We start from the raw sequence: 24,300 nt of genomic DNA, 5'->3' as shown, positions 1-24,300 counted from the left end.
GAAAGTGTTATGTTAATTTCTCTACCATAAAGCCATCTCCAACGTCATTTTAGAGAATTTGGCAGTACGTCCAACCGGCCTCACAACCGCAGACCACGTCTGGTGTTGTGTGGGCGAGCGGTTTGCTAATGTCAACGTTGTAAACAGAGTACCCCATAGTGGCGGTGGGGTTATGGAAAGGGCAGTCACAAACTATGGACAATGAACAATATTGCATTTTATCAATGCCAATTTGAATGCAGAGATACCGTAATGAGATCCTGAGGCCCATTGTCGTGCCTTTCACCCGCCGCCATCACCTCATGTTTCAGCATGATAATGCACGGCCCCATGGCTTGCATACTCACCAAACATGTCACCCATTGCACCACTGAGCTAGTTTGGGATGCTCTGGATCGACGTGTACAACAGCATGTTCCAGTTACTGCTAATATCCAGAAAGTTTTCACAACCATTGAAGAGGAGTGGGACAACATTCTACAGGACACAATCAACAGCCGGATCAACTCTATGCGAAGGAGATGTGTTGCGCTCCGTGAGGCAAATGGTGGTCACACCAGACACTGACTGGTTTTCTGATCTTTTAAAAAAAATCTGTGACCAACAGAGGCATATCTGTATTCCTAGTCATGTGAAATTTCAATTGACTGAATTCCTTATATGAACTCTAACTCAGTAAAATCTTTGAAATTGTTGCATGTCGCGTTTATATTTTTGTTCAGTATATATACATCCGTATCCTTTAAAAATGCACCAATTTACAGTTTTGTTTTATTATTGCTATCTAAATAAATTATAAATAGCAGCTTTAAAACAATGACACAAAACAGCATTATTAAATGTAAATTAAATGTTATATTCTATGTACTATTGATTCATAGCATGATATATTATTCCAACAGCGTTATTGACTGATGTAAGCAACAAACACATTGCAAGAAGTCTCTGAAAATAGATGCAGAACCACTTCGATTTAGCCTAATTTCTTGTCCTGCGAGTTTCTCTGAAATCTCCAGTTTCCAGTGAATCTAACAAGTCCTTTTCTCCTCATCCTCATTCTTTTCTTACCACAGACCTGAAAGGGCTCCATCATTTTATTGCTCACCAGCTTGTCCCCTTCAAGTGTCTCCTCTTCCTCTTCTCTCTCCTTGCCTACCTGGCCCTTCCCTCCCCTCCCCTCGTCAGATGATGCTGTCCTTCATGGGCTCATACTCACTATACTCATTACTCATAAGCCCCTCCCCCAGCAAACTCTCCTCTGTGGTCATCCGGGCCTCGCGGGACAGGCTCTCAAACCTCCTCAGGAACACAACCACAGCAGCCAGCAGCCCCGCCTGCACCGCCACGAACACAAACAAACACACCTGGGAGGCCATTGCCAAGTCACAGTACCAGTAGTGACAGGACTCCAGCACCTCCTCCTCAACCAGGTAGGCCACCAGCCTCCCTCGCAGGCGGGGAGGGGAACTGCAGGTGATGTTGCTGTGGCTGGTGTAGTTGGCAGGTTGTCGGAGCAGCCAGGCACGCAGGTAGAGCACACCGCAGTCACACGCCCAGGGGTTTCCATGGAGCGACACGGAGCGGAGGGAGGAGAGGAAGTCCAGAAGGCTGTTTGGAAGCGTGGTTAGCTGGTTGTCGTGAAGATGGAGCTCGGTGGTGGCAGGAGGGAAGCGGGAGGGTAAGGAAGAGGTGGTGAGGGCACGGCTGCTGCAGTCTACCCGAGCACCATGACAGGAGCAGTACAGGGGACAGCTTGATGACCCTTGAACCCTCCCTGGGGTCAACAAGAGGAGGAGAAGACCCAGGAGTGGGGTAACACATGGCAGGAACCCCCTCATCCTCACTGTCAACTCTGGAGAGAGAGAGAGAGAGAGAGAGAGAGAGAGAGAGAGAGAGAGAGAGAGAGCGAGAGAGAGAGAGGATATGTCATACTGAAAGGGTGGAGGGGAAACAATTACAACTCATGTCTGTGGACGTCTCTGCCATGTGAGGGATGTAGATATCATTTTAGTGTGAGAAATTAGTGATTAAAAGAGAACATGTCATTCCAAGCTTGGGAGATAGCCACGCAAAGGAATACATATTTCCGGAGAGCGGGTGCCAAAGATGCTAGTTTGAATTCTTGAAAAAAAAGTGACGATTAACTCCACTGGAGTAGTCCCCTTGTTAAATGAAATAAAATAACTTGTGAAAAAATGGGACAGTGAGGATTCACAACTTGGGACAGCGTAGCAGGGTCAGGCAGATCACCTTGCCTCTCTCCATGTAACAGTTAAAGTTGGAGTTAGTGTTAACCTAATATTATAAACATAACTAACATCTAACCATGCACAGAAGAACGAGTTACTACTATGGAATGTATATTTTGAGGATTTGAAAATGACATCTAACCTTTGATCTTAATAACAATTCAGGGTAACACTACATTTACACGTGTAATTACACTGTAACAAGTATTGTAGTAAATTGTAATAACTCATAGTTACACTGTAATAACAACATGTAGCTGGTGGTAATTGCAGTCTGTAATTACAGCGGTGTAACAACAAATGCTTGTTACCATGCTTGTTACAAATGGGCAAGTTTCCACTAAATTCATAAATTTAGTGTTTAGTTTCTTCTCAGCTGCATCTGATTCAGTACTGACGATCACAAGGTTGTAACCCCTTGTGGACAGATGCTCTGGGTGTCTGAGATTACAACGGTTGGAGGCTCAATAGCCTCAAATTACTTATCCATGAATGCACACTCTTCAAAATCTCCACTCAATGTTGTTGCTAGCACTTTCTCCCAAAAAGTGTACCATCTGGGTTAACTTGGTTGAGTTTACAAAAACAGATCAGATATAGGTCAACCTCACTGACTGGGCTCTTCCGTATGGGTGTCATCCCAGATTATAAAGAAAAATAATAACTTCTGATTAATGTGTACATTACCCATTATGACAAGCTGAACCTCCATGCCATCCAAGTGAGAAGTTAAACCCACAAGTACACCACAGAGTATAATGTAATTATTAGGTGTTACACAGGATGTAGCTAGTTAAAATGAAATATATCTTGATGTGTACTTACTTGTAATTATTGTGTACCTACAAAGTATGTTACCCATTCTGACAATCGAATCATCAGCTTCTGAAAGCGTCATCCAAGTCAGAAAATCTACACAGTAATACACCACAGAGTACATATCTGTAATATCTGCATAAGTACAAGGTTGTTGCTAGTTGTTACACAGGATTTTGCTATTTAAAGTTAAGTGTAACTTTATAGTTACCTGTGAGCAAGTTCTATATAATGACTTATTACTCATTACCAAGTGAAAATACCTACAAACAAAAGATGAGCTTCTACTTTAGTCAACTTTATTGCAACATGTAAAATACCTTACATTTCTTTCAAAATAACAAGGATTTTTATTGCTAGATTAATACATTGATTAATTAGATTAAGCAAAGATAAAGGCTTACTCAATAACATAAAAATAACTATTTTAGTGGTGACTCAAATCTGTAACCTCTAGTATGGCGAGTAGCCAAGATAGCTAGCTAATTTAGAAAAATGGGAATGTCTTTTCCTTCTAATTTAACATTACAAGTAACAATAGAAATCAACAACTCTGTCTCTGACTGTCTTCATCAGTTTCTTTTTTGTAAGCATTTTCCAATCATGGAGTCTGAAGCCTTGTGGGAATCTGTGGTAGAGAAAAAGAATGTATGATAATTTAGCATAGACACTTTACATTAGCCCTATTTATCGTCATCATGATTTCTATAGTTTAGGCATACAGCTAGCTAGACCAAGCTGTTACCTAGCCAGTTGTTCTGTTATCCAGCTAGCAATAATAGTGTTTGTGTTGACACAAGTATATAGCTAGCTAACGTTAACATGCTGGGTGTGTATCAAATCAAACTTTATTTGTCACATGCGCCGAACACAACAAGTGTAGACGTTAGCGTGAAATGCTTACTTACAAGCCCTTAACCAACAGTGCAGTTCAAGAAGAGTTAAGAAAATATTTACCAAATAAACTAAAGTAAAAAATAATAAAAAGTAACACAATAACATAACAATAACGAGGCTATATAAAGGGGGTACCGGTACCGAGTCAGTGTGCGGTGGAACAGGTTAGAGGTCATTTGTACATGTAGGTAGGGGTGAAGTGACTATGCATAGATAATAAACAGCGAGTAGCAGTAGTGAACAAAACAATTTGATTAGTTGTTCAGCAGTCTTATGGCTTAGGTAGAAGCTGTTAAGGAGACCTTTGGTCCAAGACTTGGCACTCCGGTACCGCTTGCCGTGCAGTAGCAGAGAAAACAGTCTATGACTGGCGTTTCTGGCAATTTTATGGGCTTTCCTCTGACAACGCCTATTATATAGGTCCTGGATTGCAGTAAGCTTGGCCCCAGTGATGTACTGGGCCGTACGCACTACCCTCTGTAGCACCTTACGGTCAGATGCCGAGCAGTTACCATACCAGGCGGTGATACAACTGGTCAGGATGCTCTCGATGGTGCAGCTGTAGAACTTTCTGAGGATCTGGGGACCCATGCCAAATCTTTTCAGTCTCCTGAGGAGGAAAAGGTTTTGTCATGCCCTCATCACGACTGTCTTGGTGTGTTTGGACCATGACAGATCGTTGGTGATGTGGACACCAAGGAACTTGAAACTCTCGACCCGCTCCACTACAGCCCCGTTGATGTTAATGGGGGCCAGTTTGGCCCGCCTTTTTCTGTAGTCCACGATCAGCTCCTTTGTCTTGCTCACATTGAGGGAGAGGTTGTTTCCCTGGCACCACACTGCCAGTTCTCTGACCTCCTCCCCATAGGCTTTCTCATCATTGTCGGGGATCAGGCCTATCATTGTTGTGTCGTCAGCAAACTTAATGATGGTGTTGGAGTCGTGTTTGGCCACGCAGTCGTGGGTGAACAGGGAGTACAGGAGGGGACTAAGTACACACCCCTGAGGGGCCCCAGTGTTAAGAATCAGCGTGGCAGATGTGTTGTTGCCTACCCTTACCACCTGGGGGGCAGCCTGTCAGGAAGTCCAGGATCCAGATGGAGGTGTTTAGTCCCAGGGTCCTTAGCTTAGTGATGAGCTTTGTGGCCACTATGGTGTTGAATGATGAGCTGTAGTCAATGAACAGCATTCTCACATACTGTAGGTGTTCCTTTTGTCCAGCTGGGAAAGGGCAGTGTGGAGTGCAATTGAGATTGCGTCATCTGTGGATCTGTTGGGGCGGTATGTGAATTGGTGTGGGTCTAGGGTATCCGGGAGGATGCTGTTGATGTGAGCCATGACCAGCCTTTCAAAGCACTTCATGGCTACCGACGTGAGTGCTACGGGGGCGGTAATCATTTAGGCAGGTTACCTTCGCTTCCTTGGGCACAGGGACTATGGTGGTCTGCTTGAAACATGTAGGTATTACAGACTCAATCAGGGAGAGGTTGAAAATGTCAGTGAAGACACTTGCCAGTTGGTCCGCGCATGCTTTGAGTACAAGTCCTGGTAATCCGTCTGGCCCCACGGCTCTGTGAATGTTGACCTGTTTAAAGGTCTTGCTCACATTGGCTACCGAGAGCGTTATCACACAGTCATCCAGAACAGACGGTGCTCTCGTGCAGGTAATACCCTTGGGGTACAGGGATACCTAAATAACTACCTACTAACTACGTACTATGCTAAATTCAAGTATCAAAAAAGGCTAAACCAATTGCATGGAAAACTTACTTTCTCATTCCTGCGATGACGTTTTTGACCTACAACACTTTCTCAGCAATCGTGTCTAGATTTTGCAAACTGACCTTCTCTGTCCGTTTTTGCTGACTGTTACATGATGTCAGCGTCAACTCCTGAGGGAAGGTTCGAGGTCTTCTTTATTTCGAGTGTGTTGAGCAGATGGGCAGATCTTGACATGACGCCTTAATTCTTGGATAAATAAATCATTGCACCAATGCATCCCATCCAAAAGTGAGAATGCTCCTCAATAGTGAAACCCTTGCAAGGTTACATTATAGTCTTATGACCATTTTAAGTGCATTTATAAACCATTCAGTGTCCACACAGGTGGGGCTCTGCCCCAAATGTTTTGGAAAAAAAAATGGGCTTGCCTCTTTTACATGTTATTTTGCCATTAATATGTGTCACACATCAGTTTGCAAACAATGAAGAAAAAAAATATATCATTGAGTTAATAAAGCCGCTTGCAAACATGGTCTCTTTTTTGTTTTCTTGAATAAAGCAGCTCCAAAATGCAAGTGTTTCAGCCTAGCTCAGTGCTTCTGTGGTGGTGGGGCAAGCCAGCAGAAAATATGGAGTGTTGCGTCGTGATTGGCTCAGTATTCTGTCACTCATGGGGATACAACGTCACCGCTAAGTCTAATGGTAGATTTAGAAAATGCAATCCCCTTGGGTGCTGCCATAGAGTTACGTTAGAAGTACCCATCCAAGAAGGCTCAAGGTCACTGGCCACAGATAAAATGACGTCAAATCATGTTATATCTACGGTAGCTTTGATTGGACTGATCATACTTTCAAAATCTTAGCTAGCAGTCATCATCATGAATGAAGTCGAGAATCTACTGGCAAATCCTTTTTAATCCTTGTCATATGAAGATAAATAATTAAGAGAAATTATAGATAAAACGTGTATGTGCTCATCGGCCATTGGACATAAACATGAGACAACAAGTTGGAAATTGCAAATTCAACAATGAGTGGTGAGTCCAAAAATGTATTGTATGCTGCTGCATAAATGATGTAATATGCCAGGGAGATATGCATACTGTAGCTAAGAAAGTAATACAAAGTGCATGTTGTGTAGTAAGCTGTTGGTAGCCCATGTGCCTCACCCTAATAATTTGGTCTATTTTCACCTCTTAATTTTGCCTACTGTTCTGACTTGGTGGTGCACATGTAGCTTGTAACCTGTTTTTGAGAAATGTAATCATAGAACATTGTAAAAGCTTTCATTCTCTGCTTAGATGCCCCATTTATTTATCCCACGGTTCTGACTTGGTGTACAGGGAGAACAATGTAAAAACGGCCCATGTTCTGAATTCTATCGCTGTACATGTCAAAAGTGCTGAACAAATAGTTATGACTACGTCTGTCCTAGCTCGCTCATTGATGTCTTAATCAAAATTACGGATAGCCTTTTATCCGCTTGTCGTCCCCTTATGCATAGTTTGTACATCTCAGTTGTCAGTAGAAACCACATTTGTTTAAGCAAGTCAGCCATATCAGCTATGTTTTTTTAAAAGGCAGTAAATGAGGCTGAATTAACTGTTTCGCTGCCACTATACACTGCTGTAGCAGTGTATAGTGCAATTAATGTATTGTTTGGTGTTGTGTTGTGGCTTTGCTGGCATGCATCCCACAATTTTTTTTCTGTTGCCCCACCAACATTTACATGCTAAAATTGCCACTGAAACCATTATTCAACCAAGCTTAATAGACATACAATGTAATCTGTCTAAAAATGTTTAATTGGTGCTTAAAGTAATTGACCCATTATTTAACAATTTAAAGTATTTATTGATGTGAACCGTTTGTAAACCCGTTTTTGCCATTGGGCCTGGGAATCAGACTCCAGATCTTTATTGCAGCGTTGTGTCAATGAGGTGGTCGGTTTTCAGTTGGCTAACACTTATCATGTGGTTTGTGCAGGGGGAAATATGGTGCGTTGAGATGCTATCGGAAACCTTAACATTTGTAACAAGCACGGGAAGAAGCATTCATTGTTACAACCCTGTAATTACAGACTGCAATTACCACCGGTTAACATGTTATTAAAGTGTAACTATGAGTTATTACAATTACAATACTTGTTAGTGTAATTACATATGTGATTACACTGTAATAGGTACCCCTTAAAATGAAGTGTTACCCAGTTCAGTTATACACCACAGTAGTTCTCTACAACTACCGCTGGATGAAAAACTTCTCTTTGACAGGTTATTCAGACATCTGAGACCATTCTCCAATCAGACACTGAGACAGCCTAATAAAACAGTAATGTTATGGTCATACTGAAAGGTGTAATGGTCTTGTTATGGTTAGGAGATGGTGACTTACCTTTGCGTGTGTTCGTGGCAGGAGTGGTTGGTGAGACTGTGCTACTAGTCACTCAGAGGCATGAGAGTGTATGAAGTCACAGCTGGCTTGCCCTGATAAAACACCCTGATGGGACACAGGAAGGACACAACTATTTCATGCCAGCAGCATTTTATTCCTTATCACTGCCCATAGATGCTCCTGTCTGGGAGGCCAGATGTACGTTTCAGGGGGATTTATGTATAAAGTTAATACTTCCTTCTCTCTTGGTACAACCCAGGGTAAACTGTCCCTACAACGGCTCGTAGGTTCACCATCTCCCACAGTAACTATACTATAGTTGCAGCGAGGCCCTTCCCATCATTCAGCTCCATACAGTCAGTTGAGTTAGTGATAGATCTAACACTGTGGGCCAGAGGGGTAGTGAGGTCCAAGGAGATAAACTGTGACTCAGTGCTTTATTCAGCTACAGTAGTGTCGTGTCTTTGGCATCATTAAATTGAAGACTGTTATTTTATCAAGTCTGTAATTATTATTACGTGATTAAACTAATCATGTAAATGTAATTAACTAGGAAGTTGGGGCACCAAGGAAAATCTTCAGATTACAAAGTTATAATTTTCCTAATATAACTCTTCAGATATTTTAATATCTGATCAATTAGTCTTCTAATTAATGAATTATTCTTTACCTCACGTTAGTCTCGTTCCAAACTTCGTAAATTGTTGGTTATCTGCACGAACCCAGTCTCTGCTATGAATCATCCATACATCAATTGTCTTAATCATTTATTTACTAACTAACTAAATAATCACAGAAATGCATAACAAACAAACAGTAGGTATGGTTACAAGGAAATGATAGGGGAGGTTCCCTAGTGGGCTAAACCAGTATGGCGGCTTGGTAGACAAAGGGACTGAGAAGGGCGGGAAAGACAAAAGACACTACACAGTTGATAATTAGAATAATTGAAATGCTAATCCTTTGCACATGAATGCTCACTCATTCGGGAATAATTGCAATCAATATATATATTTACGCTCGGTGTATCGTCATGATCTCTGTTGGAATCGTCTGTCTTTCTGTTGGAAAGTTCATCTGAACTTATCTATCTCCCATGAAGTCTGAATGAATACTTCAGAGTCCCATTCAGAAATGTTCTTATAGAATAGATGTTTCGGCGGTTGTCGGTCTTCGCATTCAGTCGGCATAAATTCTAGCTGCAGACTAGAAATTAGTATCGAAGATTTGCTCTTATTCTGTCGGTATCGATAGTCTCAGAGTTTAACAACCATTACAACCTTTGCTTATACTGAAGGTATGCATGGTCTCTACTCAAACCTTAGCCTTCTCGGTAATCGAGGTACGCATGGTCTAAAGTGGGCTTCTCCAGGTGGGGGTTTTATTCAGGAACTGTGGAAAAGCTGATCCCTGTCTGTGCTCATGTGGGCGGGCCAATGACTTAGTGAAACTTTAAACAGAAATACAATTCTCTCACATTAACGGTTTAAAATCACATTACACAATTAAAAAAAAATAGTTATCTTTACTCATTCATTTTATACAATAATTAGATGCAAGCCTCAGAACGGAGGCTCCTGTATAAACAGAGTTATGGTAATGTGGCTGTACTGTCTTTCCTGAGGTCACAATCATAAAACAAAAACGGACCGGTCGTAGCTGAATTTTCCACCGACCATTTCTACATTCTCCAAAACATGGATATTGTTCAGTTCTCAAGTTCTGTGATGTAGAAGAAGTTCCTTTGTTCTACTCTGAAACTCTCTCTGACTATAATGCCTGTCCATGAGGAGTCTCCTCTAGACATTTACGACCTGAGATAACAGAGCCTGGGTATAAGAGGGAGAGAGGGGGAAGGCACTCGCTATACCCAAAGAGGGCCACGTCATGACAAAAGGAAGACTTCCCCCACACAGGCCTGCCTGCATGGGGCCTACAGGATGTCTCAGGGCTATGTCTCAAATGGCACCCTGTTCCCTGTATTGTGCTTTAGGGCTCCGTGCTTGCCTAAATATTAGTGACCGTAAGATCGTACTAGAAACCATATACTTTATTTAGGAAATAACTCAGCTAAAGAAACACATGAATCCAGACTGTTTATTCATCATCATAAACAGGTCACTAGTTCCCCAATGTTTTCTGAGCACAAGCACTATAAAAAGCCAAACACCATCCTGAACAACACAGCCAGAGGGCAGCATACTCCACACACTATATGCCATATTGGACAAAAGCATATACAGTAGCTGCTCTTAAAAGTTAGCCTATTTTTACCGTCACATAGTGGTACTGAGGCATAGCTCAAAATGCATTTAAGAACAAACACATTGCATCATATGAGAGTGGAAATTAAGCTCTAAGCAGTTATGAGTAACTTCGGCATGCTGGCACATGCACCACTTACTGAACCTACCCTTTCATTAGCTATGTAAGTCAAAGGGTCTCAATGCACTGTAAGGTAAGCAAATGTCGCTGAAGACATTTTCAATCTGACTTGCAAGCACCAAGACATTGTTAAAAGAAGAAAAGCGAAAAGGGTCTTCCCAACAAGCTGAAGTAGAGACCAGCAGTAAAAAGGTAATAAGTTACATTTGTTTAGATTCTTTAGGTAGCCTATTATTAAGTCTGTACCAAAAGCACAAGAAATGCCACTGAAAGGGAAAACAGATTCTCACCGTATCAAAGCAGAATAAGGTTCTCGTAATACAGGGTCATACATCTCGAATCACACAGACACACTCACTCAAAATCAATAGACTCAAACCTTAACATCAGTAATATTGCCGTTTTCCAAAACATCTTATGCGTATTCATAACCTGACAGAATATCCCAAAAGTATTCAGCATATTCATAAATTAGATACATTTAACAGGTCATTTAAATAACATGTTTATATTATGTCATATGCTATGAGGACTGTTCATAATATTAAATGGGGTTCAAAATGGACACCAGGTACAGTAAAAAACTAAATCCACACCAATCCATGACCAATGAATATACAGCAACTGTTCCCCCCCCAACACAATGCTGATTATATCAGTAAATAACATGTTGGTATGTATGGTACTTTTTCCATTTGTTCGTCTGAAGTTGTGGATGTAAATCAGTGGCTGGCCAGCAGATGGGGCTGTAGTCTTGGTCTGCCAGGGAGGCGCTCACTGGTCCTTCCCATCATGGATCTGCTGCTGCATCTTATTCAGCATCTCCTGCATCCTCGCCAACTGCAGAGAAAGAGAGTGAGTGAGTGGTAATGACATTTTTGTCTTTTCTCACAGGACATCTTTCTAGAAACTGGAGACTAGCCTGTTTTGGTGATGTTACCCATAATTACCTCTTCATCTTTCATCTTGATGAGTCTATCGGTCTCCACGTCGGGGGTGGGCAGGGGCAACATGGGGATCGGGCTCTCCATTCGGTTGTCCTGCGTCAGTTTACTGAGGGGAAAAGACACAGGGAACATGAATACAGACTCATACACAAGGGCATGCAATATTAATAAACAAAACTAAAGATAATCTCAACACCAGCAATAAACAAAGCTACTCATACTTTCTTTTGCATTCTCTCTGACCTCGACTAATATATATAACACACACACACACACAGCCGTGCACGCAAACATACACACACCTGGTCATGTCCTGTATACACTGCGCTCTGTAGTTCTCATAGTGCACGTCACAGGTCACATCTTTGAGGTCGTGCATGTGGGAGCGGATCAATATGTTCCTCAGCTTCACAAAGTCACAGTGAGACTGGTTCTCCACTGAAACACAAAACAGACAAACTGGGTCATATTACACTGACATGATTTGCTAAGATAAAACATTCCTTCTGTTGTATCCACCAGAACTGATGCACTGTGTAATATTAGGGACATGAATTTCTACTTGACCAAGTGTTCTGAGCAAGAAAACTCCTGAGCCTAATCATAATGCATTGGTTGAGACATAGCGATAGTTGGTCGTTTTTCATAGTTTGAGTTAGTAATTTTTCCTTCAAAAATTGTCATATGTGAGGAAAAGCATGCTCTACCATGCAACTTAGAGTCAAAACCCTGAGTAATATTGTTGTGTCTTCCATTGTTGTCACCCACCTTCCACAATGCCCCATGGGTAAAGTCTCCCTCTTACTCTCTGGCCCCTGGCCTCAACCACAGTGTTACTGCCAATCACTGCAAACGGACAGCACTCCTACGCACACACGCACACACAGGATTTGGCATGATAGATTGACAAGGGATGGTTGAGTTTAGTGGTCTCGTTCCACTTGTAGATGTCTTATTGATGTTCAGTCTCCAGCTGTGTGGCTCCAGCTGTGTGTCTCACCTTCAGTTCTTTGTCCAGTTGTTTAAACTCCTCGTCCTCATCAGAGTCACACTCTGGGAACTGGTACACCTTAATGCCAAACCTCTCAATCTCATCACGGACCTATACACACACACAAACACGCCACATTGCACTGGGTGAGACATTGTTTGGAGGGGGAGTGCAGAAGCTCTGAGGGAGTTGCTCTTAACTAAACCAAATTAAAATGACTAAGTTCCCAACGTTCCTGCAGCCAGCCTTACCATCATAACGCGAGACCTGCTTCAGCAGTTGCAGTCTGTCTGCTCTGATGGACTCACCCTGTCTTTGAGTTTCTTGATCTCGCTGGGAGTGAGACAGTCAGCCTTGGCGATGAGAGGAACCACGTTCACCTTCTCATGGAGAGCCTTCATAAACTCCACATCTACTGGACGCAGTCTACAAGGGATAGGAGGAGACAACCTGGTCAGTGTGTGTGTGCGTGTGCCATGGAGGAAAAGCGCACACCGACTATGAGTAAGGTGGAGAATAATAACAGTGTTTGCTGGTTGAGTTGTATTGGTGCTGTTTACATAGTATCCTAAAGGTATATCCTCCTCCTCCACACTAAGGATGTTTTATTACGATCTAGTCATCACAGCTCTACCGGTCACTAGCCCATCACATTCTTCTGTCTGTGTATGCGTGTTACCCATGTCCAAATGGAGGTATGAAGTAGAGGCAGCAGTGGACTCTGTTGTCCTGGATGTTCTTCCTGTTCAGTCCACTCTCGTCCCTGAAGTACTGCTCAAACTGCTGGTCAATGTAGTCGGTGATGGGCTTCCAGCTGCACTCGCACACGACACAATCAGTCAAGGCTTGCAGGAACAACGTACAAGATTCATTGCCGCCATCATTCCTATTTTAGGTCAATCTACTAACCCATACAGAAGCCGTACCCCTTTCCTGCAGTCAAAATGACCAAATCGCCCTCTAGTGGGCTCATGGCTGGAATGTAATTAATAAACCCTTTTTTTAAAAGCTGAAAATCAGGTGTTTCTATGTCAGATGGTTTTGTTACATTTCAGTCTTCTGTGATGTATATAATTAAGCAATAAGGCCTGGGGAGGTGTGGTATACTGTCTGATATACCATGGCTTTCAGCCAACCAGCATTCAGGGCTCAAACCACACAGTTTATGAAGTGTAATATTGGGATACAAACTCAAAATTGAATACATTTTAACTCTATATCTGACATGGTACAGGTGTCTTCTTTTTTAAGCCCATAACCATGTGTGTGAGGTTTATACTTCTGTTTCAAAGTAGATTTGTTTAAGACTTCCAAGAATCTCTGTGTGTGACCCTGATTTAGCCCACTGCAGTAAAAGGTTAAAGAGTCTGTAGGATCAGGGCAGGGCTAGGCCAGGATTAGTTGAGGACTAGAGAGGTCCCACCATTCATTGTTGTTGACAGCGTCTCCAAAGCCCGGCGTGTCTACAATGGTCAGCTTCAGCTTCACTCCTTTCTCCTCAATGTCCACTGTGTGCTTAATGATCTCTACTGTCTGGTTGATACGCTCTGAGAAAGGGAAGGTGAGAGGTAGGGATGGAGGGAGGGAAGAGAACCTCTGATGAGATGGCATTTAATTTTGCTGTTGTTGACATTTGAAGGAGTGTGTGTGTGTGTGTGTTACTCACCCTCAGCATTGAGAAGTTTCCTGTCCTTGTACAGGTCTGTGAGGAACAGGCTGTTGACCAGAGTAGATTTACCCATACCAGACTCTCCTGTAACATGACATACATACAGCATTATACAACATGTTTCTAACAGTGAGCAACGCACACACAGCCAACACGGAGTGAACATTTTTATTATTTTTTTTACCCCTTTTCCTCCCCAATTTCGTGGTATCCAATTGGTAGTTACAGTCTTGTCTCATCACTGCAACTCCCGTACGGACTCGGGAGAGGCGAAGGTCGAGAGCCATGCGTCCTCCGAAACACGACCCAGCCAAGCCGCACTGCTTCTTGACACAATGCCCGCTTAACCCGGAAGCCAGCCGCACTAATGTGTCGGAGGAAACACTGTACACCTGGCGACCATGTCAGCGTGCACTGCGCCCGGTCCGCCACAGGAGTCGCAAGAGTGCGATGGGACAAGGACAGCCGTGCCGGCCAAACCCTCCCCTAACCCGGACAACACTGGGCCAATTGTGCGCAGCCCCATTGGTCTCCCGGTCGGGGCCGGCTGCGACAAATCTCCAGTGGCACAGCTAGCAACTGCGATGCAGTGCCTTAGACCACCGCGCCACTCGGGAGGCCGGAGAGAACATTCATGAACACACACTAAGTACTTAATAGCACTGGGTCGTTTTACTTCTTTAAGAAAGCTACAATCAATACTTTCACTGACCGGCGACCATGAGGGTGAAGTCAAATCCCTTTTTCACTGACTTCCTGTGCACCTGGTTAGGGAGGGTAGCAAAACCCACATACTGCTTCTCCTGAGAGAGAGAAAGAGAGAGAAAGAGAGAAAGATCAATTCAAAGCAACATCCCCAAGAGCTGAATGAATGAGCGCAAAACTACCATTGAAATTAAAATACCGTTGAAATTCAAACTCCACCCACCATGCTACAATTACAGTTTGGAAAAGTCCATTGACAATAGGAGGGAGGAAAGGGGGAAAATGCATTCATAACATTCCATTTTGAATCTCTAAGACCTGGCGCTGTGCTTTTTCCACACACAGTGAGAGAAAAGTATAACCGATCTATGACTTTTCCACTACACAATGGCGTGCACAGCTGTCTATCTGGCTGTTCTCCCCATCCCCTTCTGATACCATTCACACATCATCCAAAGCTGCTCCTAATGCAGACCGTACAGAACTGAAGACTCCACACACACACACACACACACACACACACACACACACACACACACACACACACACACACACACACACACACACACACACACACAGCCTTGCCAGTCTACCAAGGCCAGAGTCTGCCAGCCAACAGAGGCTGTATTGACCAGGCCTGAATGGTCCTTTTTAAACCCAAAACAAACACACATGCCAAAGAAATACTCAGTGAGGGTCTATTATAAGTTGTCATAACCTGTCATATGCATTTCCGACAGCCCCTGGGGCACGGCTTAACTAACCACACACACCACACACACAAACAAACAAAACACAGCATGCGTAGACATGGAATAGAGCCAGGGCTGAAGTCACACACAGAGAACACGGAAATCTACAGAGCTGGATTCATAACCTATGAGGAATAATACGAACTTCTGGTTTACTTCTAGGGTGTGTGTGGGAACACAAATCCCACAGACAGAACAAACAAACTATCCATAAATCTGTCATGAACCCATCAGGACATGACATAAGACAACAGTATGTCCTATCCACCTCTATACTAACATGACATGTTAGAGAGGGAAAGGTGTCTTTATGAGAGTTAGCTGATGTGAGTGTGTGAGACATTGACCCCCCCTCTCCCTTCCCTTTCCTCTCTCCTCAGTGTCCCTCTATCCCCTCTCTCGCCTGTTCCAGATTTTTACCTTCTGCCTGGAGGTTCTGACTCGAGGGCAAAGCAAGCGTTCCACCAGTTTCTCCTGCAGCATGATAGCATCCATACCAAGCCAACACCACACCAATAGGGGAAATGTTTTCCAACGGAGGACAAAAACAGAGCAACCTCTTCACACGCAGCCAGAACGCTTCTCTTACACACCCTCTACTCCTCTGTAACCCTCCGTTCGTCCACACTCGTCTTTCCTGTTTTGTCCTTTGTTCCTGCTCCTTTGTTCCTACTCCTTCTCTCCTCATCTCCCTTTATTTCCTCTCTTTCTCCTCTGCCCCACTGCTCCCTGTTCAGACAGGTAGGGAGGAATACTGACAGAGGTGAGCGAGAGCTAATAAGGGGGGGGGGGTTGACAGGAGGAAATAAAATGGGAGGAGAGAGAGCGCGAAAGGTAGTAAGAGGTAGCAGTTTAGGGGAGGAAGCGAGGGATGGGGGAGAGAGTGAGGGACGGAGGGGGAAAGTGAAGGAATAAAAAGACACTCATTCATTCACCCTGTTGTCCCTCCCCCTTTTCGACCGTTAGATAAATAAAGCACTGACTGCAACAGTAACGACCTATATCAGCCCAGAGCGAGAGAGACAGACAGACAGACAGAGGGATAAACAATCTAGCCCATATCTGACCATAACAGCGATCATTTGTCAAAGAACACAGTGTCCTTTAACAGAGATACAAACCCTCTGTGTGGTTCAAGTGTGGACTTGTACGAGTCAGTAATCGGTCACATAGAGCTTAGTGAAGCTAGTAGGGACTCTCAACTCACCCCTGGGATAACACTAGCCAGAGATGAATGATTAAATGAAGAACCTAGCCAACGTCTAGACTGCACATCAGCCATACAAGTCATGGCTGTGGAAATTACACAAAGAATGAAAGGAGCCGTTCTCTCATTAGAAATGTGTGTAGCGGTACCAGAGTGGTACCAGAGGTCCCACTACTCCACACACTGTGAAACAAGACAGGGCGTGGTGGACAATTGTTGCCAGATGTTGGCCTATGGTGTGTGTGTGGGTGGGTTCAGGACGGGACACAGGTTTCAGGACAACTGGAGCTCAGAAAGCTATGATACCCCAGACAGAATGGGCAACATTTACAGAGGACATTCTATCTATGGTATGTTCGTGTAACTACTAATCAAGCTCTTGAATAGCTGTATCAGATGTATTAGTGCAGGGTTGGAACAAAAGCCTGAACACACTGTGGATCCCAAGGAGCTTTCTTCATGGGACGTCTCCAGAAGCTGTAATACCAAGCTACTTCAAATGAGGGAGACAGAGCTTTTATTTAAAAAATGTATTTAACTAGGCAAGTCAGTTAAGAACAAATTCTTATTTACAATGACAGCCTACCCCAGCCAAACCCGGACAACACTGGGCCAATTGTGCGCCACCCTATGGGACTCCCAATCACGGCCGGATGTGATACAGCCTGGATTCGAACCAGGGACTATAGTGATGTCTCTTGCACTGAGATGCAGTGCAGGGTACAGTACAGGGTACAGTACATTATGAATGCATTGGCAGCAGAAATAGCCTGGCTATATAGCACAGAACATTGTTTTTAGGAAGCGATAGGAACACATAAGATACCAGCAATTGACGGAAAACTTGACTCTTGAGAGTGAAACAAAAAAGGGGGGATTCATCTGAATAGAACAGAGGTCCTAGAGTGACATCACAATAGACCTCTTCAGGCCCCTCCCTCTCTCACTGGCCAGCTGTCCCTCTAGTAGGTCACTGCACCTTGAGCTCTCTCACGCAACGTCACACACACCCACACAACCTGATGCACGTGCACACACGTAAACATACACACATGGATACAGCTGACATCATCAGTTTAATAGAGCACATCCTATGGACAGTGTTAAAGGCAGGCCATGTGGAAGCCACTTTTCAGGGACACAGTCAGGCAGTAATAACCATCTCCAGCCCATCCATTACTTCCTGTGTCTGTCTGTCCTGACCTCTGTGGATGAAATATGATAGGAGAAACCAGTAAGCTGTCTGTCTGCTGTGACTATCACACTGTATGCTTCCCAAATGGCACCCTATTCCATTTATCGAGCACTACTTTTGACCAGGGCCCATTGGGACACAACCACAGATACCTTGGGCTCTGCCTGTGCGTTATTAGGGGCTAGCCAGTCAAAACACTCCACAATGTGAGGTGCTGGGGATTAAATGCTGAGTCATCCGAGGCCAAGCCCAGTCCTTCTGATGACAGAGTGAGAGACACACACACACACACACACACACACCTCCAGAGACAGAAGATGTGGAGAGGATACATTCTGTGATGTAGATATAAAGAGAGGTGACCTTTCCTGAAGACATCTCAGTCCTGTCCAACCATGCCTTACACACAATTAAGTCCGAAAGCAGAAACAAATGGTGGCAGGGTGTTAGACCAAAGATGCGTACAGGGAAAGGGAAGGTGATAAAGAGAAAGGGGGAAAGAGAGCGGAATGGAGGGAGGTAGAGATGAAGAGAGAGGGGGAACGACGGTGGAATTTGAAAGATTGAGAGACTGAAGATGAGAATGAGAGAAAGAGAGGCTCTTTGGACCCCCATCCCCCCCATCCGTAGTGTTTGTTCTCCTTGGAGATGTGAGTCTCTGGGTGCTAGGCTCTTCAGCATGCTAATCTAACAGCGTGTAATTGGCCTGGCAACAATAGGCCTTCTAAAGGACACTTGGCTAGCATTGCGTAGCCTAGCGTTAGCGTCTGTCTATTCAGCAAAACAATAGGCTCTTCCACAGCCTAGCGCGAAATAGACCCGTAGCCCATCCTTGTAAGCACTTCAGTAGATCTCTAAAGACCTATAAGATCACAAGGTGGAACTGTTAGCCACCACATACATTCGGAAAGTATTCAGACCACTTGACTTTTTCCACATTGTTAAGTTACAGCCTTTTTCTAAAATGGATTCAATTGTCCCCCCCAATCTACACACAATACCCCATAATGACAAAGCAAAAACATATTTAGAAAGCTTTGCAAATGTGTAAAAACACAAAAAAAAGGAAAAAAAATTATAATATCACATTTACATAAGTATTCAGACCCTTTACTCAGTACTTTGTTGAAGTACCTTTGGCAGTGATTACAGCCTCGAGTCTTCTTGGGTATGACGCTACAAGCTTGGCACACCTATATTTGGGAAATTTCTCCCATTCTTCTCTGCAGATCCTCTCAAGCTCTGTCAGGTTGGATGGGAAGCATCGCTGCACAGCTATTTTCAGGTCTCTCCAGAGATGTTCAATCGGGTTCAAGTCCGGGCTCTGGCTGGGCCACTCAAGGACATTCAGAGACTTGTCCCGAAGCCACTCCTGCGTGGTCTTGGCTGTGTGCTTAGTGTTGTTGTCCTGTTGGAAGGTGAACCTTCACCCCAGTCTGGAGGTCCTAAGCGCTTTGGAGCAGGTCTATCAAGGAACTCTCTGTACTTTGCTACATTCATCTTTCCCTCGATCTTGACTAGTCTCCCAGTCCCTGCCACTGAAAAACATCCCCACAGCATGATTTCCTCCAGACGTGATGCTTGGCATTCAGGCCAAAGAGTTCAATCTTGGTTTCATCAGAACAGAGAATATTGTTTCTCATGGTCTGAGAGTCCTTTAGGTGCCTTTTGGCAAACTCCAAGTGGGCTGTCATGTGCCTTTTACTGAGGAGTAGCTTCCGTCTGGCCACTCTACCATAAAGGCCTGATTGGTGGGGTGCTGCAGAGATGGTTGTCCTTCTGGAAAGTTCTCTCATCTCCACAGAGGATCTCCTGAGCTCTGCCAGAGTGACCATCGGGTTCTTGGTAACCTCCCTGACCAAGGCCCTTCTCCCCCAATTGCTCAGTTTGGCCGGGCGGCCAGCTCTAGGAAGAATCTCGGTGGTTCCAAACTTCTTCCATTTAAGAACGATGGAGGCCACTGTTCTTGGGGACCTTCAATGCTGCAGACATTTTTTTTTGGTACCCTTCCCCAGATCTGTGCCTTGACAAAATCCTGTCTCGGAGCTCTACGGACAATTCCTTTGACCTCATGGTTTGGTTTTTGCTCTGACGTGCACTGCCAACTGTGGAACCTTGTATAGACAGGTGTGTGCCTTTCCAAATCATGTCCAATCAATTGAATTTACCATAGGGGAACTCCAATCAAGTTGTAGAAACATCTCAAGGATGATCAACGGAAACAGGATGCACCTGAGCTCAATTTCGAGTCTCATAGCAAAGGGTCTAAATGCTTTTTCTGTTTTTTTTAATACATATGCAAAAAAATTCTCAAAACCTGTTTTCGCTTTGTCATTATGGGGTATTGTGTGTAGATTGATGAAAAAATGAAAAAAATGTAATTGAATCAATTTTAGAATAAGGCTGTAAGGTAACAAAATGTGGATAAGGTCAAAGGGTCTGAATACTTTCCAAATGCACCGTATGATCCTTTCAGATCTACATGAATTGCATAGGCGGGAATGGGACAGGGGTTTAAAACTGGGGGAATAGAGGGACACTTGACCAGCGTATCCTAGCATTAGCATCTGCCCATTCAGCAGCAAGGGGCTGGTCACCAGGGAGTCCCCCAGGATACAATACAGTGGAAAGTAAAGAGCTATTGCGTCACAGGTGCTGGGAACTAGACATTCCTGCAGACGAGTGGAAGAAAACAAGTGTTCACACACTGATGGCCTTTATTGTGTTTGCCAAGGACAGGTTTAACTGGGCGCGCCATAATGACAACACATTTTATTATTTCATTATCAGATAGTGTTTGGTAATGTCCTCTAAACAATGCAGAATCTGTGTTTAGCGTTTATCGGCTCAATTTGCGTCACCATAGTAAGAAGGTTCCGCTTCCTAATGGTCCATTATATGGCTTTCATTCATCTTACAGTTGTCAGTTAAGCATCTTTCTAAATTCCTCAAGGGAGCTTTTCTTCCCACAGTAGGAGGTAAAGGTAGTCCTCTAATTCTCCTCATCATTTTCATTAGATCTTAGCTCCCAAATCTCTGATTCCTCCCCCCCCCAAACATCATCTAATCTCCAAGTTATCGAGGTCACCCAAACTCTTCATTCTTGAAAATGGGTCAGGCATGGGTTATTTTCAACAGCTTTTTAAACGCCTACCCAAAGGCTGAGACACGGCAAGCTGTACAGGGAGAGAGGGAGACCTGGGGTTAGAGATAAACTTGTTATTCACGTGTGTGTGGTCGTGAACTCCCTCTTACTCACACACACACTCACTCTACTGGATCATTGGCATTGCATACATGTTTTCAGTGTGACAATGACATCAGGTGCCAGAGAGCAGAAACATTTCAGTTCAGATAAAGAACAAAGACAAACACACAGAACACACTCAGGAGAGTTGAAAGTTGAGCTACCAGGTCAGGCAATTTACTGTAAACAACCACAGATAGGGGCCTTTTCTATTAAAAGCTATAAGCAAGTAAATGTAAATCTAGTGGAGGGTGTGGTAGGAAAATACATTTGGAGTGCTGTACAGAGTGCCAGTAGGAACATGGTAATGAATCAAAATAGGCTTGGAATTCCCATGACAACCATGAATAGGAGTTGGATGGCCTCGGCTGATAAATACATTGTGTGAATACCATCCTACACCATCTTTTCGATCAGAAACTCTGAGGCGTGTGTGTTCATAGGTAGCTAAGTTAATGAGTACATCTTTCCTCACGCCTGATTTAGACCTGGGAAACCATGCCATGTGAGTATACGGGTGCCAAGGAGAACTACAGATTCCACAGCATCGTAGATCTGTGATAACTGGGTGTCGTTAAATCGAAGCCTACACACGTCAGTCATCCTGAGGAATTGCGGATAGGTTCCTCTCCCAGCGTCTGAGAGTGATGAAAATGGATAAAACTGTTGCCTGGCAACATACCAGCACACCAGACTGTGATTGGCAGACCCAGTTTGGTGAAGCATAAGAGAAAAATGCTTCCAACCCACAATAATTATCATAGCAGGAGGAGAGAGAGGAGGAGGGAAGAAAGAGGAGGACAAAGGGGGGTGAAGGGGTTGATTTGAATGTGATTCACCCAGACTATCCTCTGCATCTCCCTCATACACACACCCTGGCAGTGACCCCACTCTGAGGGTCTCAGGCGGAGTGGGATATGCAAAAAGCACAATTCCATACTACACTTGTATGTGTGTGAAACAGGACAAATATAAGCACCCCCTATTAGACCTTTTGACACACACACACACACACACACACACACACACACACACACACACAAACTTTACTACTGGTTGGTCCCTCTCACTATCCACGAAACCACTCCCCCTAAGCACCCAGCCAGGTCAGGCAGAGTGTGTGGGTGTGCTGTGGCAACAGACATGCTACTTGAATATCTCCAACACAGTTTTGCATAGCACAAACAGTATGATAAAATCTCAGCAATATAAAAAAAAAAGAAGAGAAAAGTCCTTACAGGGAAAAACAATCAAAGAAATTCCTTGGAGGATACACACCCACGCTGGACATTTCCAAATCCACACACAGGCTATTGCTACTGTATTAACTGTAATGTAGTAATCAAGGTCAAGGTCTTCGAGCGAGGTTCATTCCGCAATGCTGCCCATGTGATTTCACAGGCTTACTGAAAATCTATCTGCAGCAAACCCAGCTTACAGCTCAAACAATAAGAATGATGTTTGCTTGCAGTATGTGAACACCAGAAAGATCAGCAAGGACCAGTGGACCTACGGGAGCCATAGCCTCTGAATGACCGTAACACTATACTGTCAACAAGGCCAGGATATAGAAGCCTTACACTATATTCTGCAATTAGCTTTGACTGAGATAGACTTCAGCTAAAATGATGCCTTTAGTTACCATTGCTGCCTACTCAATGTAGCTACACAAGGTTCCAGTAACAACCTATGAACAGAACAGCATCTAAAGCTTCTGTCATCGTCACCCCCAGAGCAAAGAGAGAGGAGATCGATACACCTGAGACTCAGTGTGCTGCTGGTCTCCCACCAAGCTCCACCTGAGTTACGTATGGACACACACAGGACTCACTCAAGGGAATATATAAAATCGAGCTCATCTAACCAATAGATTTACATTTTTAGTCATTTAGCAGACGCTCTTATCCAGAGAGACTTACAGTAAGTGCATACATTTTCTTCATTCTGGTCCCCCGTTGGAATCAAGCCCATAACCCTGGCATTGCAAGCAACCCCGGGATTACAGAGGGAAAACAATGAGGGGATATAGAGCTGTGATGTACTGAGGATGCAGACAGAGATTGATCTAAAGTCTGTGATAATTAACAGCTAGTTATTTCGCTGACTAGACCAATAGGCTTTCCAGTAACGATAACGAGCAGGTCACTGTCACACCCACAACAAGTGGCTTGCCTAGAATGATGTATGGATGCCCGAGGATGAGAGGCGAGCCCTTGGGTACCACTCGCTGCGTATGCATCTTGTGTCTCTGTCTCTGTACGCATAAATGACATCTTATCCTTCTGGCTGTGTGATGCTCACTCTACCCTGTATTGCGGTGGCATGACAACAACAGTAATCTTTACGGCATCGGAATGATGATGCTGCTCACGCTTACTAGGCCTGCTACATGGGCTATCTAAGCTATATGACGCCATACGAAGCGAATTTGGGGAAAAAAACGGAGTGTCTAGGCTACCACGCTTGATATGAAATATGATTCTATGTATCGCCCAACAGCCTAGACCTACATCAAAAGCGTTGAGCACAGATATATTTTGTACATATATACTTTTAATAGAAATAGGAATAAATGTTTTCCTTACCTCAATTGTCTCGTCTGTTCGTCATTGTGGGGGATGAAACACAGGTGGAGGGATGCAGAACGACGCCCATAGAGAATTTAGAAGGCGAGAGAGACCGACAGAGAAAGACAATCATTGAAATGGACCGCGTTATAATTGCCTTTATGCATAATCGTAATTATTATCCTTATGCTTACCCGATTTGATCGGGATACGGCTCTTGTATCGGATGTTGGTCGTCATTTTCGCCGCTCTCCTCCCCTCGGTGTCGCTTCAGAACGGACGGACTGCTCGGTAAACGCACGCGTCAGTTCCTTCTCCGCGCTACCACAGCAGCCAGACAGGTTGTGGGAGAGGGTGTTGCAATATCGTGCAGAACCCGCCCTCCTCGTATGTGGTACCCAATCGTGGATGGAGAGGTTTCCTAGGATCTTACTGTCCATATCATCAATATTGTATGCAGCTTCTATAATTAATGCTGTTCAAACTTCTCACTCATATGTTCGAAATCTTAATTGTTCAACATCTAGACGTGCACCAAGTGTAAGGGAATAAGACTG

The 24,300-nt window shown here is 43.9% G+C and overlaps 2 protein-coding genes across 4 annotated transcripts; both read right to left on the bottom strand.

The window, feature by feature from the left end:
- Positions 1-835: 835 nt before the first annotated feature.
- On the bottom strand, positions 836-8,483 carry LOC106585047 (platelet glycoprotein Ib beta chain). The gene is made up of 2 exons (XM_014170801.2): positions 8,079-8,483; positions 836-1,852 (listed from the first exon to the last, which is right to left on the bottom strand). Exon 2 carries the CDS (start codon positions 1,836-1,838, stop codon positions 1,182-1,184), a length of 657 nt encoding a protein of 218 aa, XP_014026276.1. The 5' UTR covers positions 1,839-1,852; positions 8,079-8,483; the 3' UTR covers positions 836-1,181.
- A 1,678-nt stretch (positions 8,484-10,161) lies between these two features.
- LOC106585048 (septin-5) lies at positions 10,162-24,161 on the bottom strand. 3 transcript variants are annotated; one of them, XM_014170803.2, is made up of 12 exons: positions 23,938-24,161; positions 23,762-23,775; positions 14,783-14,873; positions 14,068-14,154; positions 13,825-13,948; positions 13,081-13,215; positions 12,710-12,827; positions 12,411-12,512; positions 12,179-12,275; positions 11,713-11,848; positions 11,414-11,516; positions 10,162-11,303 (listed from the first exon to the last, which is right to left on the bottom strand). In XM_014170803.2, the coding sequence occupies exons 1-12, from the start codon at positions 23,981-23,983 to the stop codon at positions 11,238-11,240; spliced, it is 1,119 nt and encodes a 372-aa protein (XP_014026278.1). In that variant the 5' UTR covers positions 23,984-24,161; the 3' UTR covers positions 10,162-11,237. The 3 variants fall into 3 exon arrangements, with proteins under 3 accessions (XP_014026278.1, XP_014026277.1, XP_045562754.1); XM_014170802.2 differs by lacking the exons at positions 23,762-23,775; positions 23,938-24,161 and adding an exon at positions 15,948-16,392; XM_045706798.1 differs by lacking the exons at positions 23,762-23,775; positions 23,938-24,161 and adding an exon at positions 16,121-16,385.
- Between the last annotated feature and the right edge of the window lie 139 nt (positions 24,162-24,300).

Source organism: Salmo salar, chromosome ssa24, assembly GCF_905237065.1.
Source record: "Salmo salar chromosome ssa24, Ssal_v3.1, whole genome shotgun sequence".
NCBI classification, from domain to species: Eukaryota; Metazoa; Chordata; class Actinopteri; order Salmoniformes; family Salmonidae; genus Salmo; species Salmo salar.
Note: the sequence above shows the minus strand (reverse complement) of the source record. Positions and strands in the feature narration are given on the sequence as shown.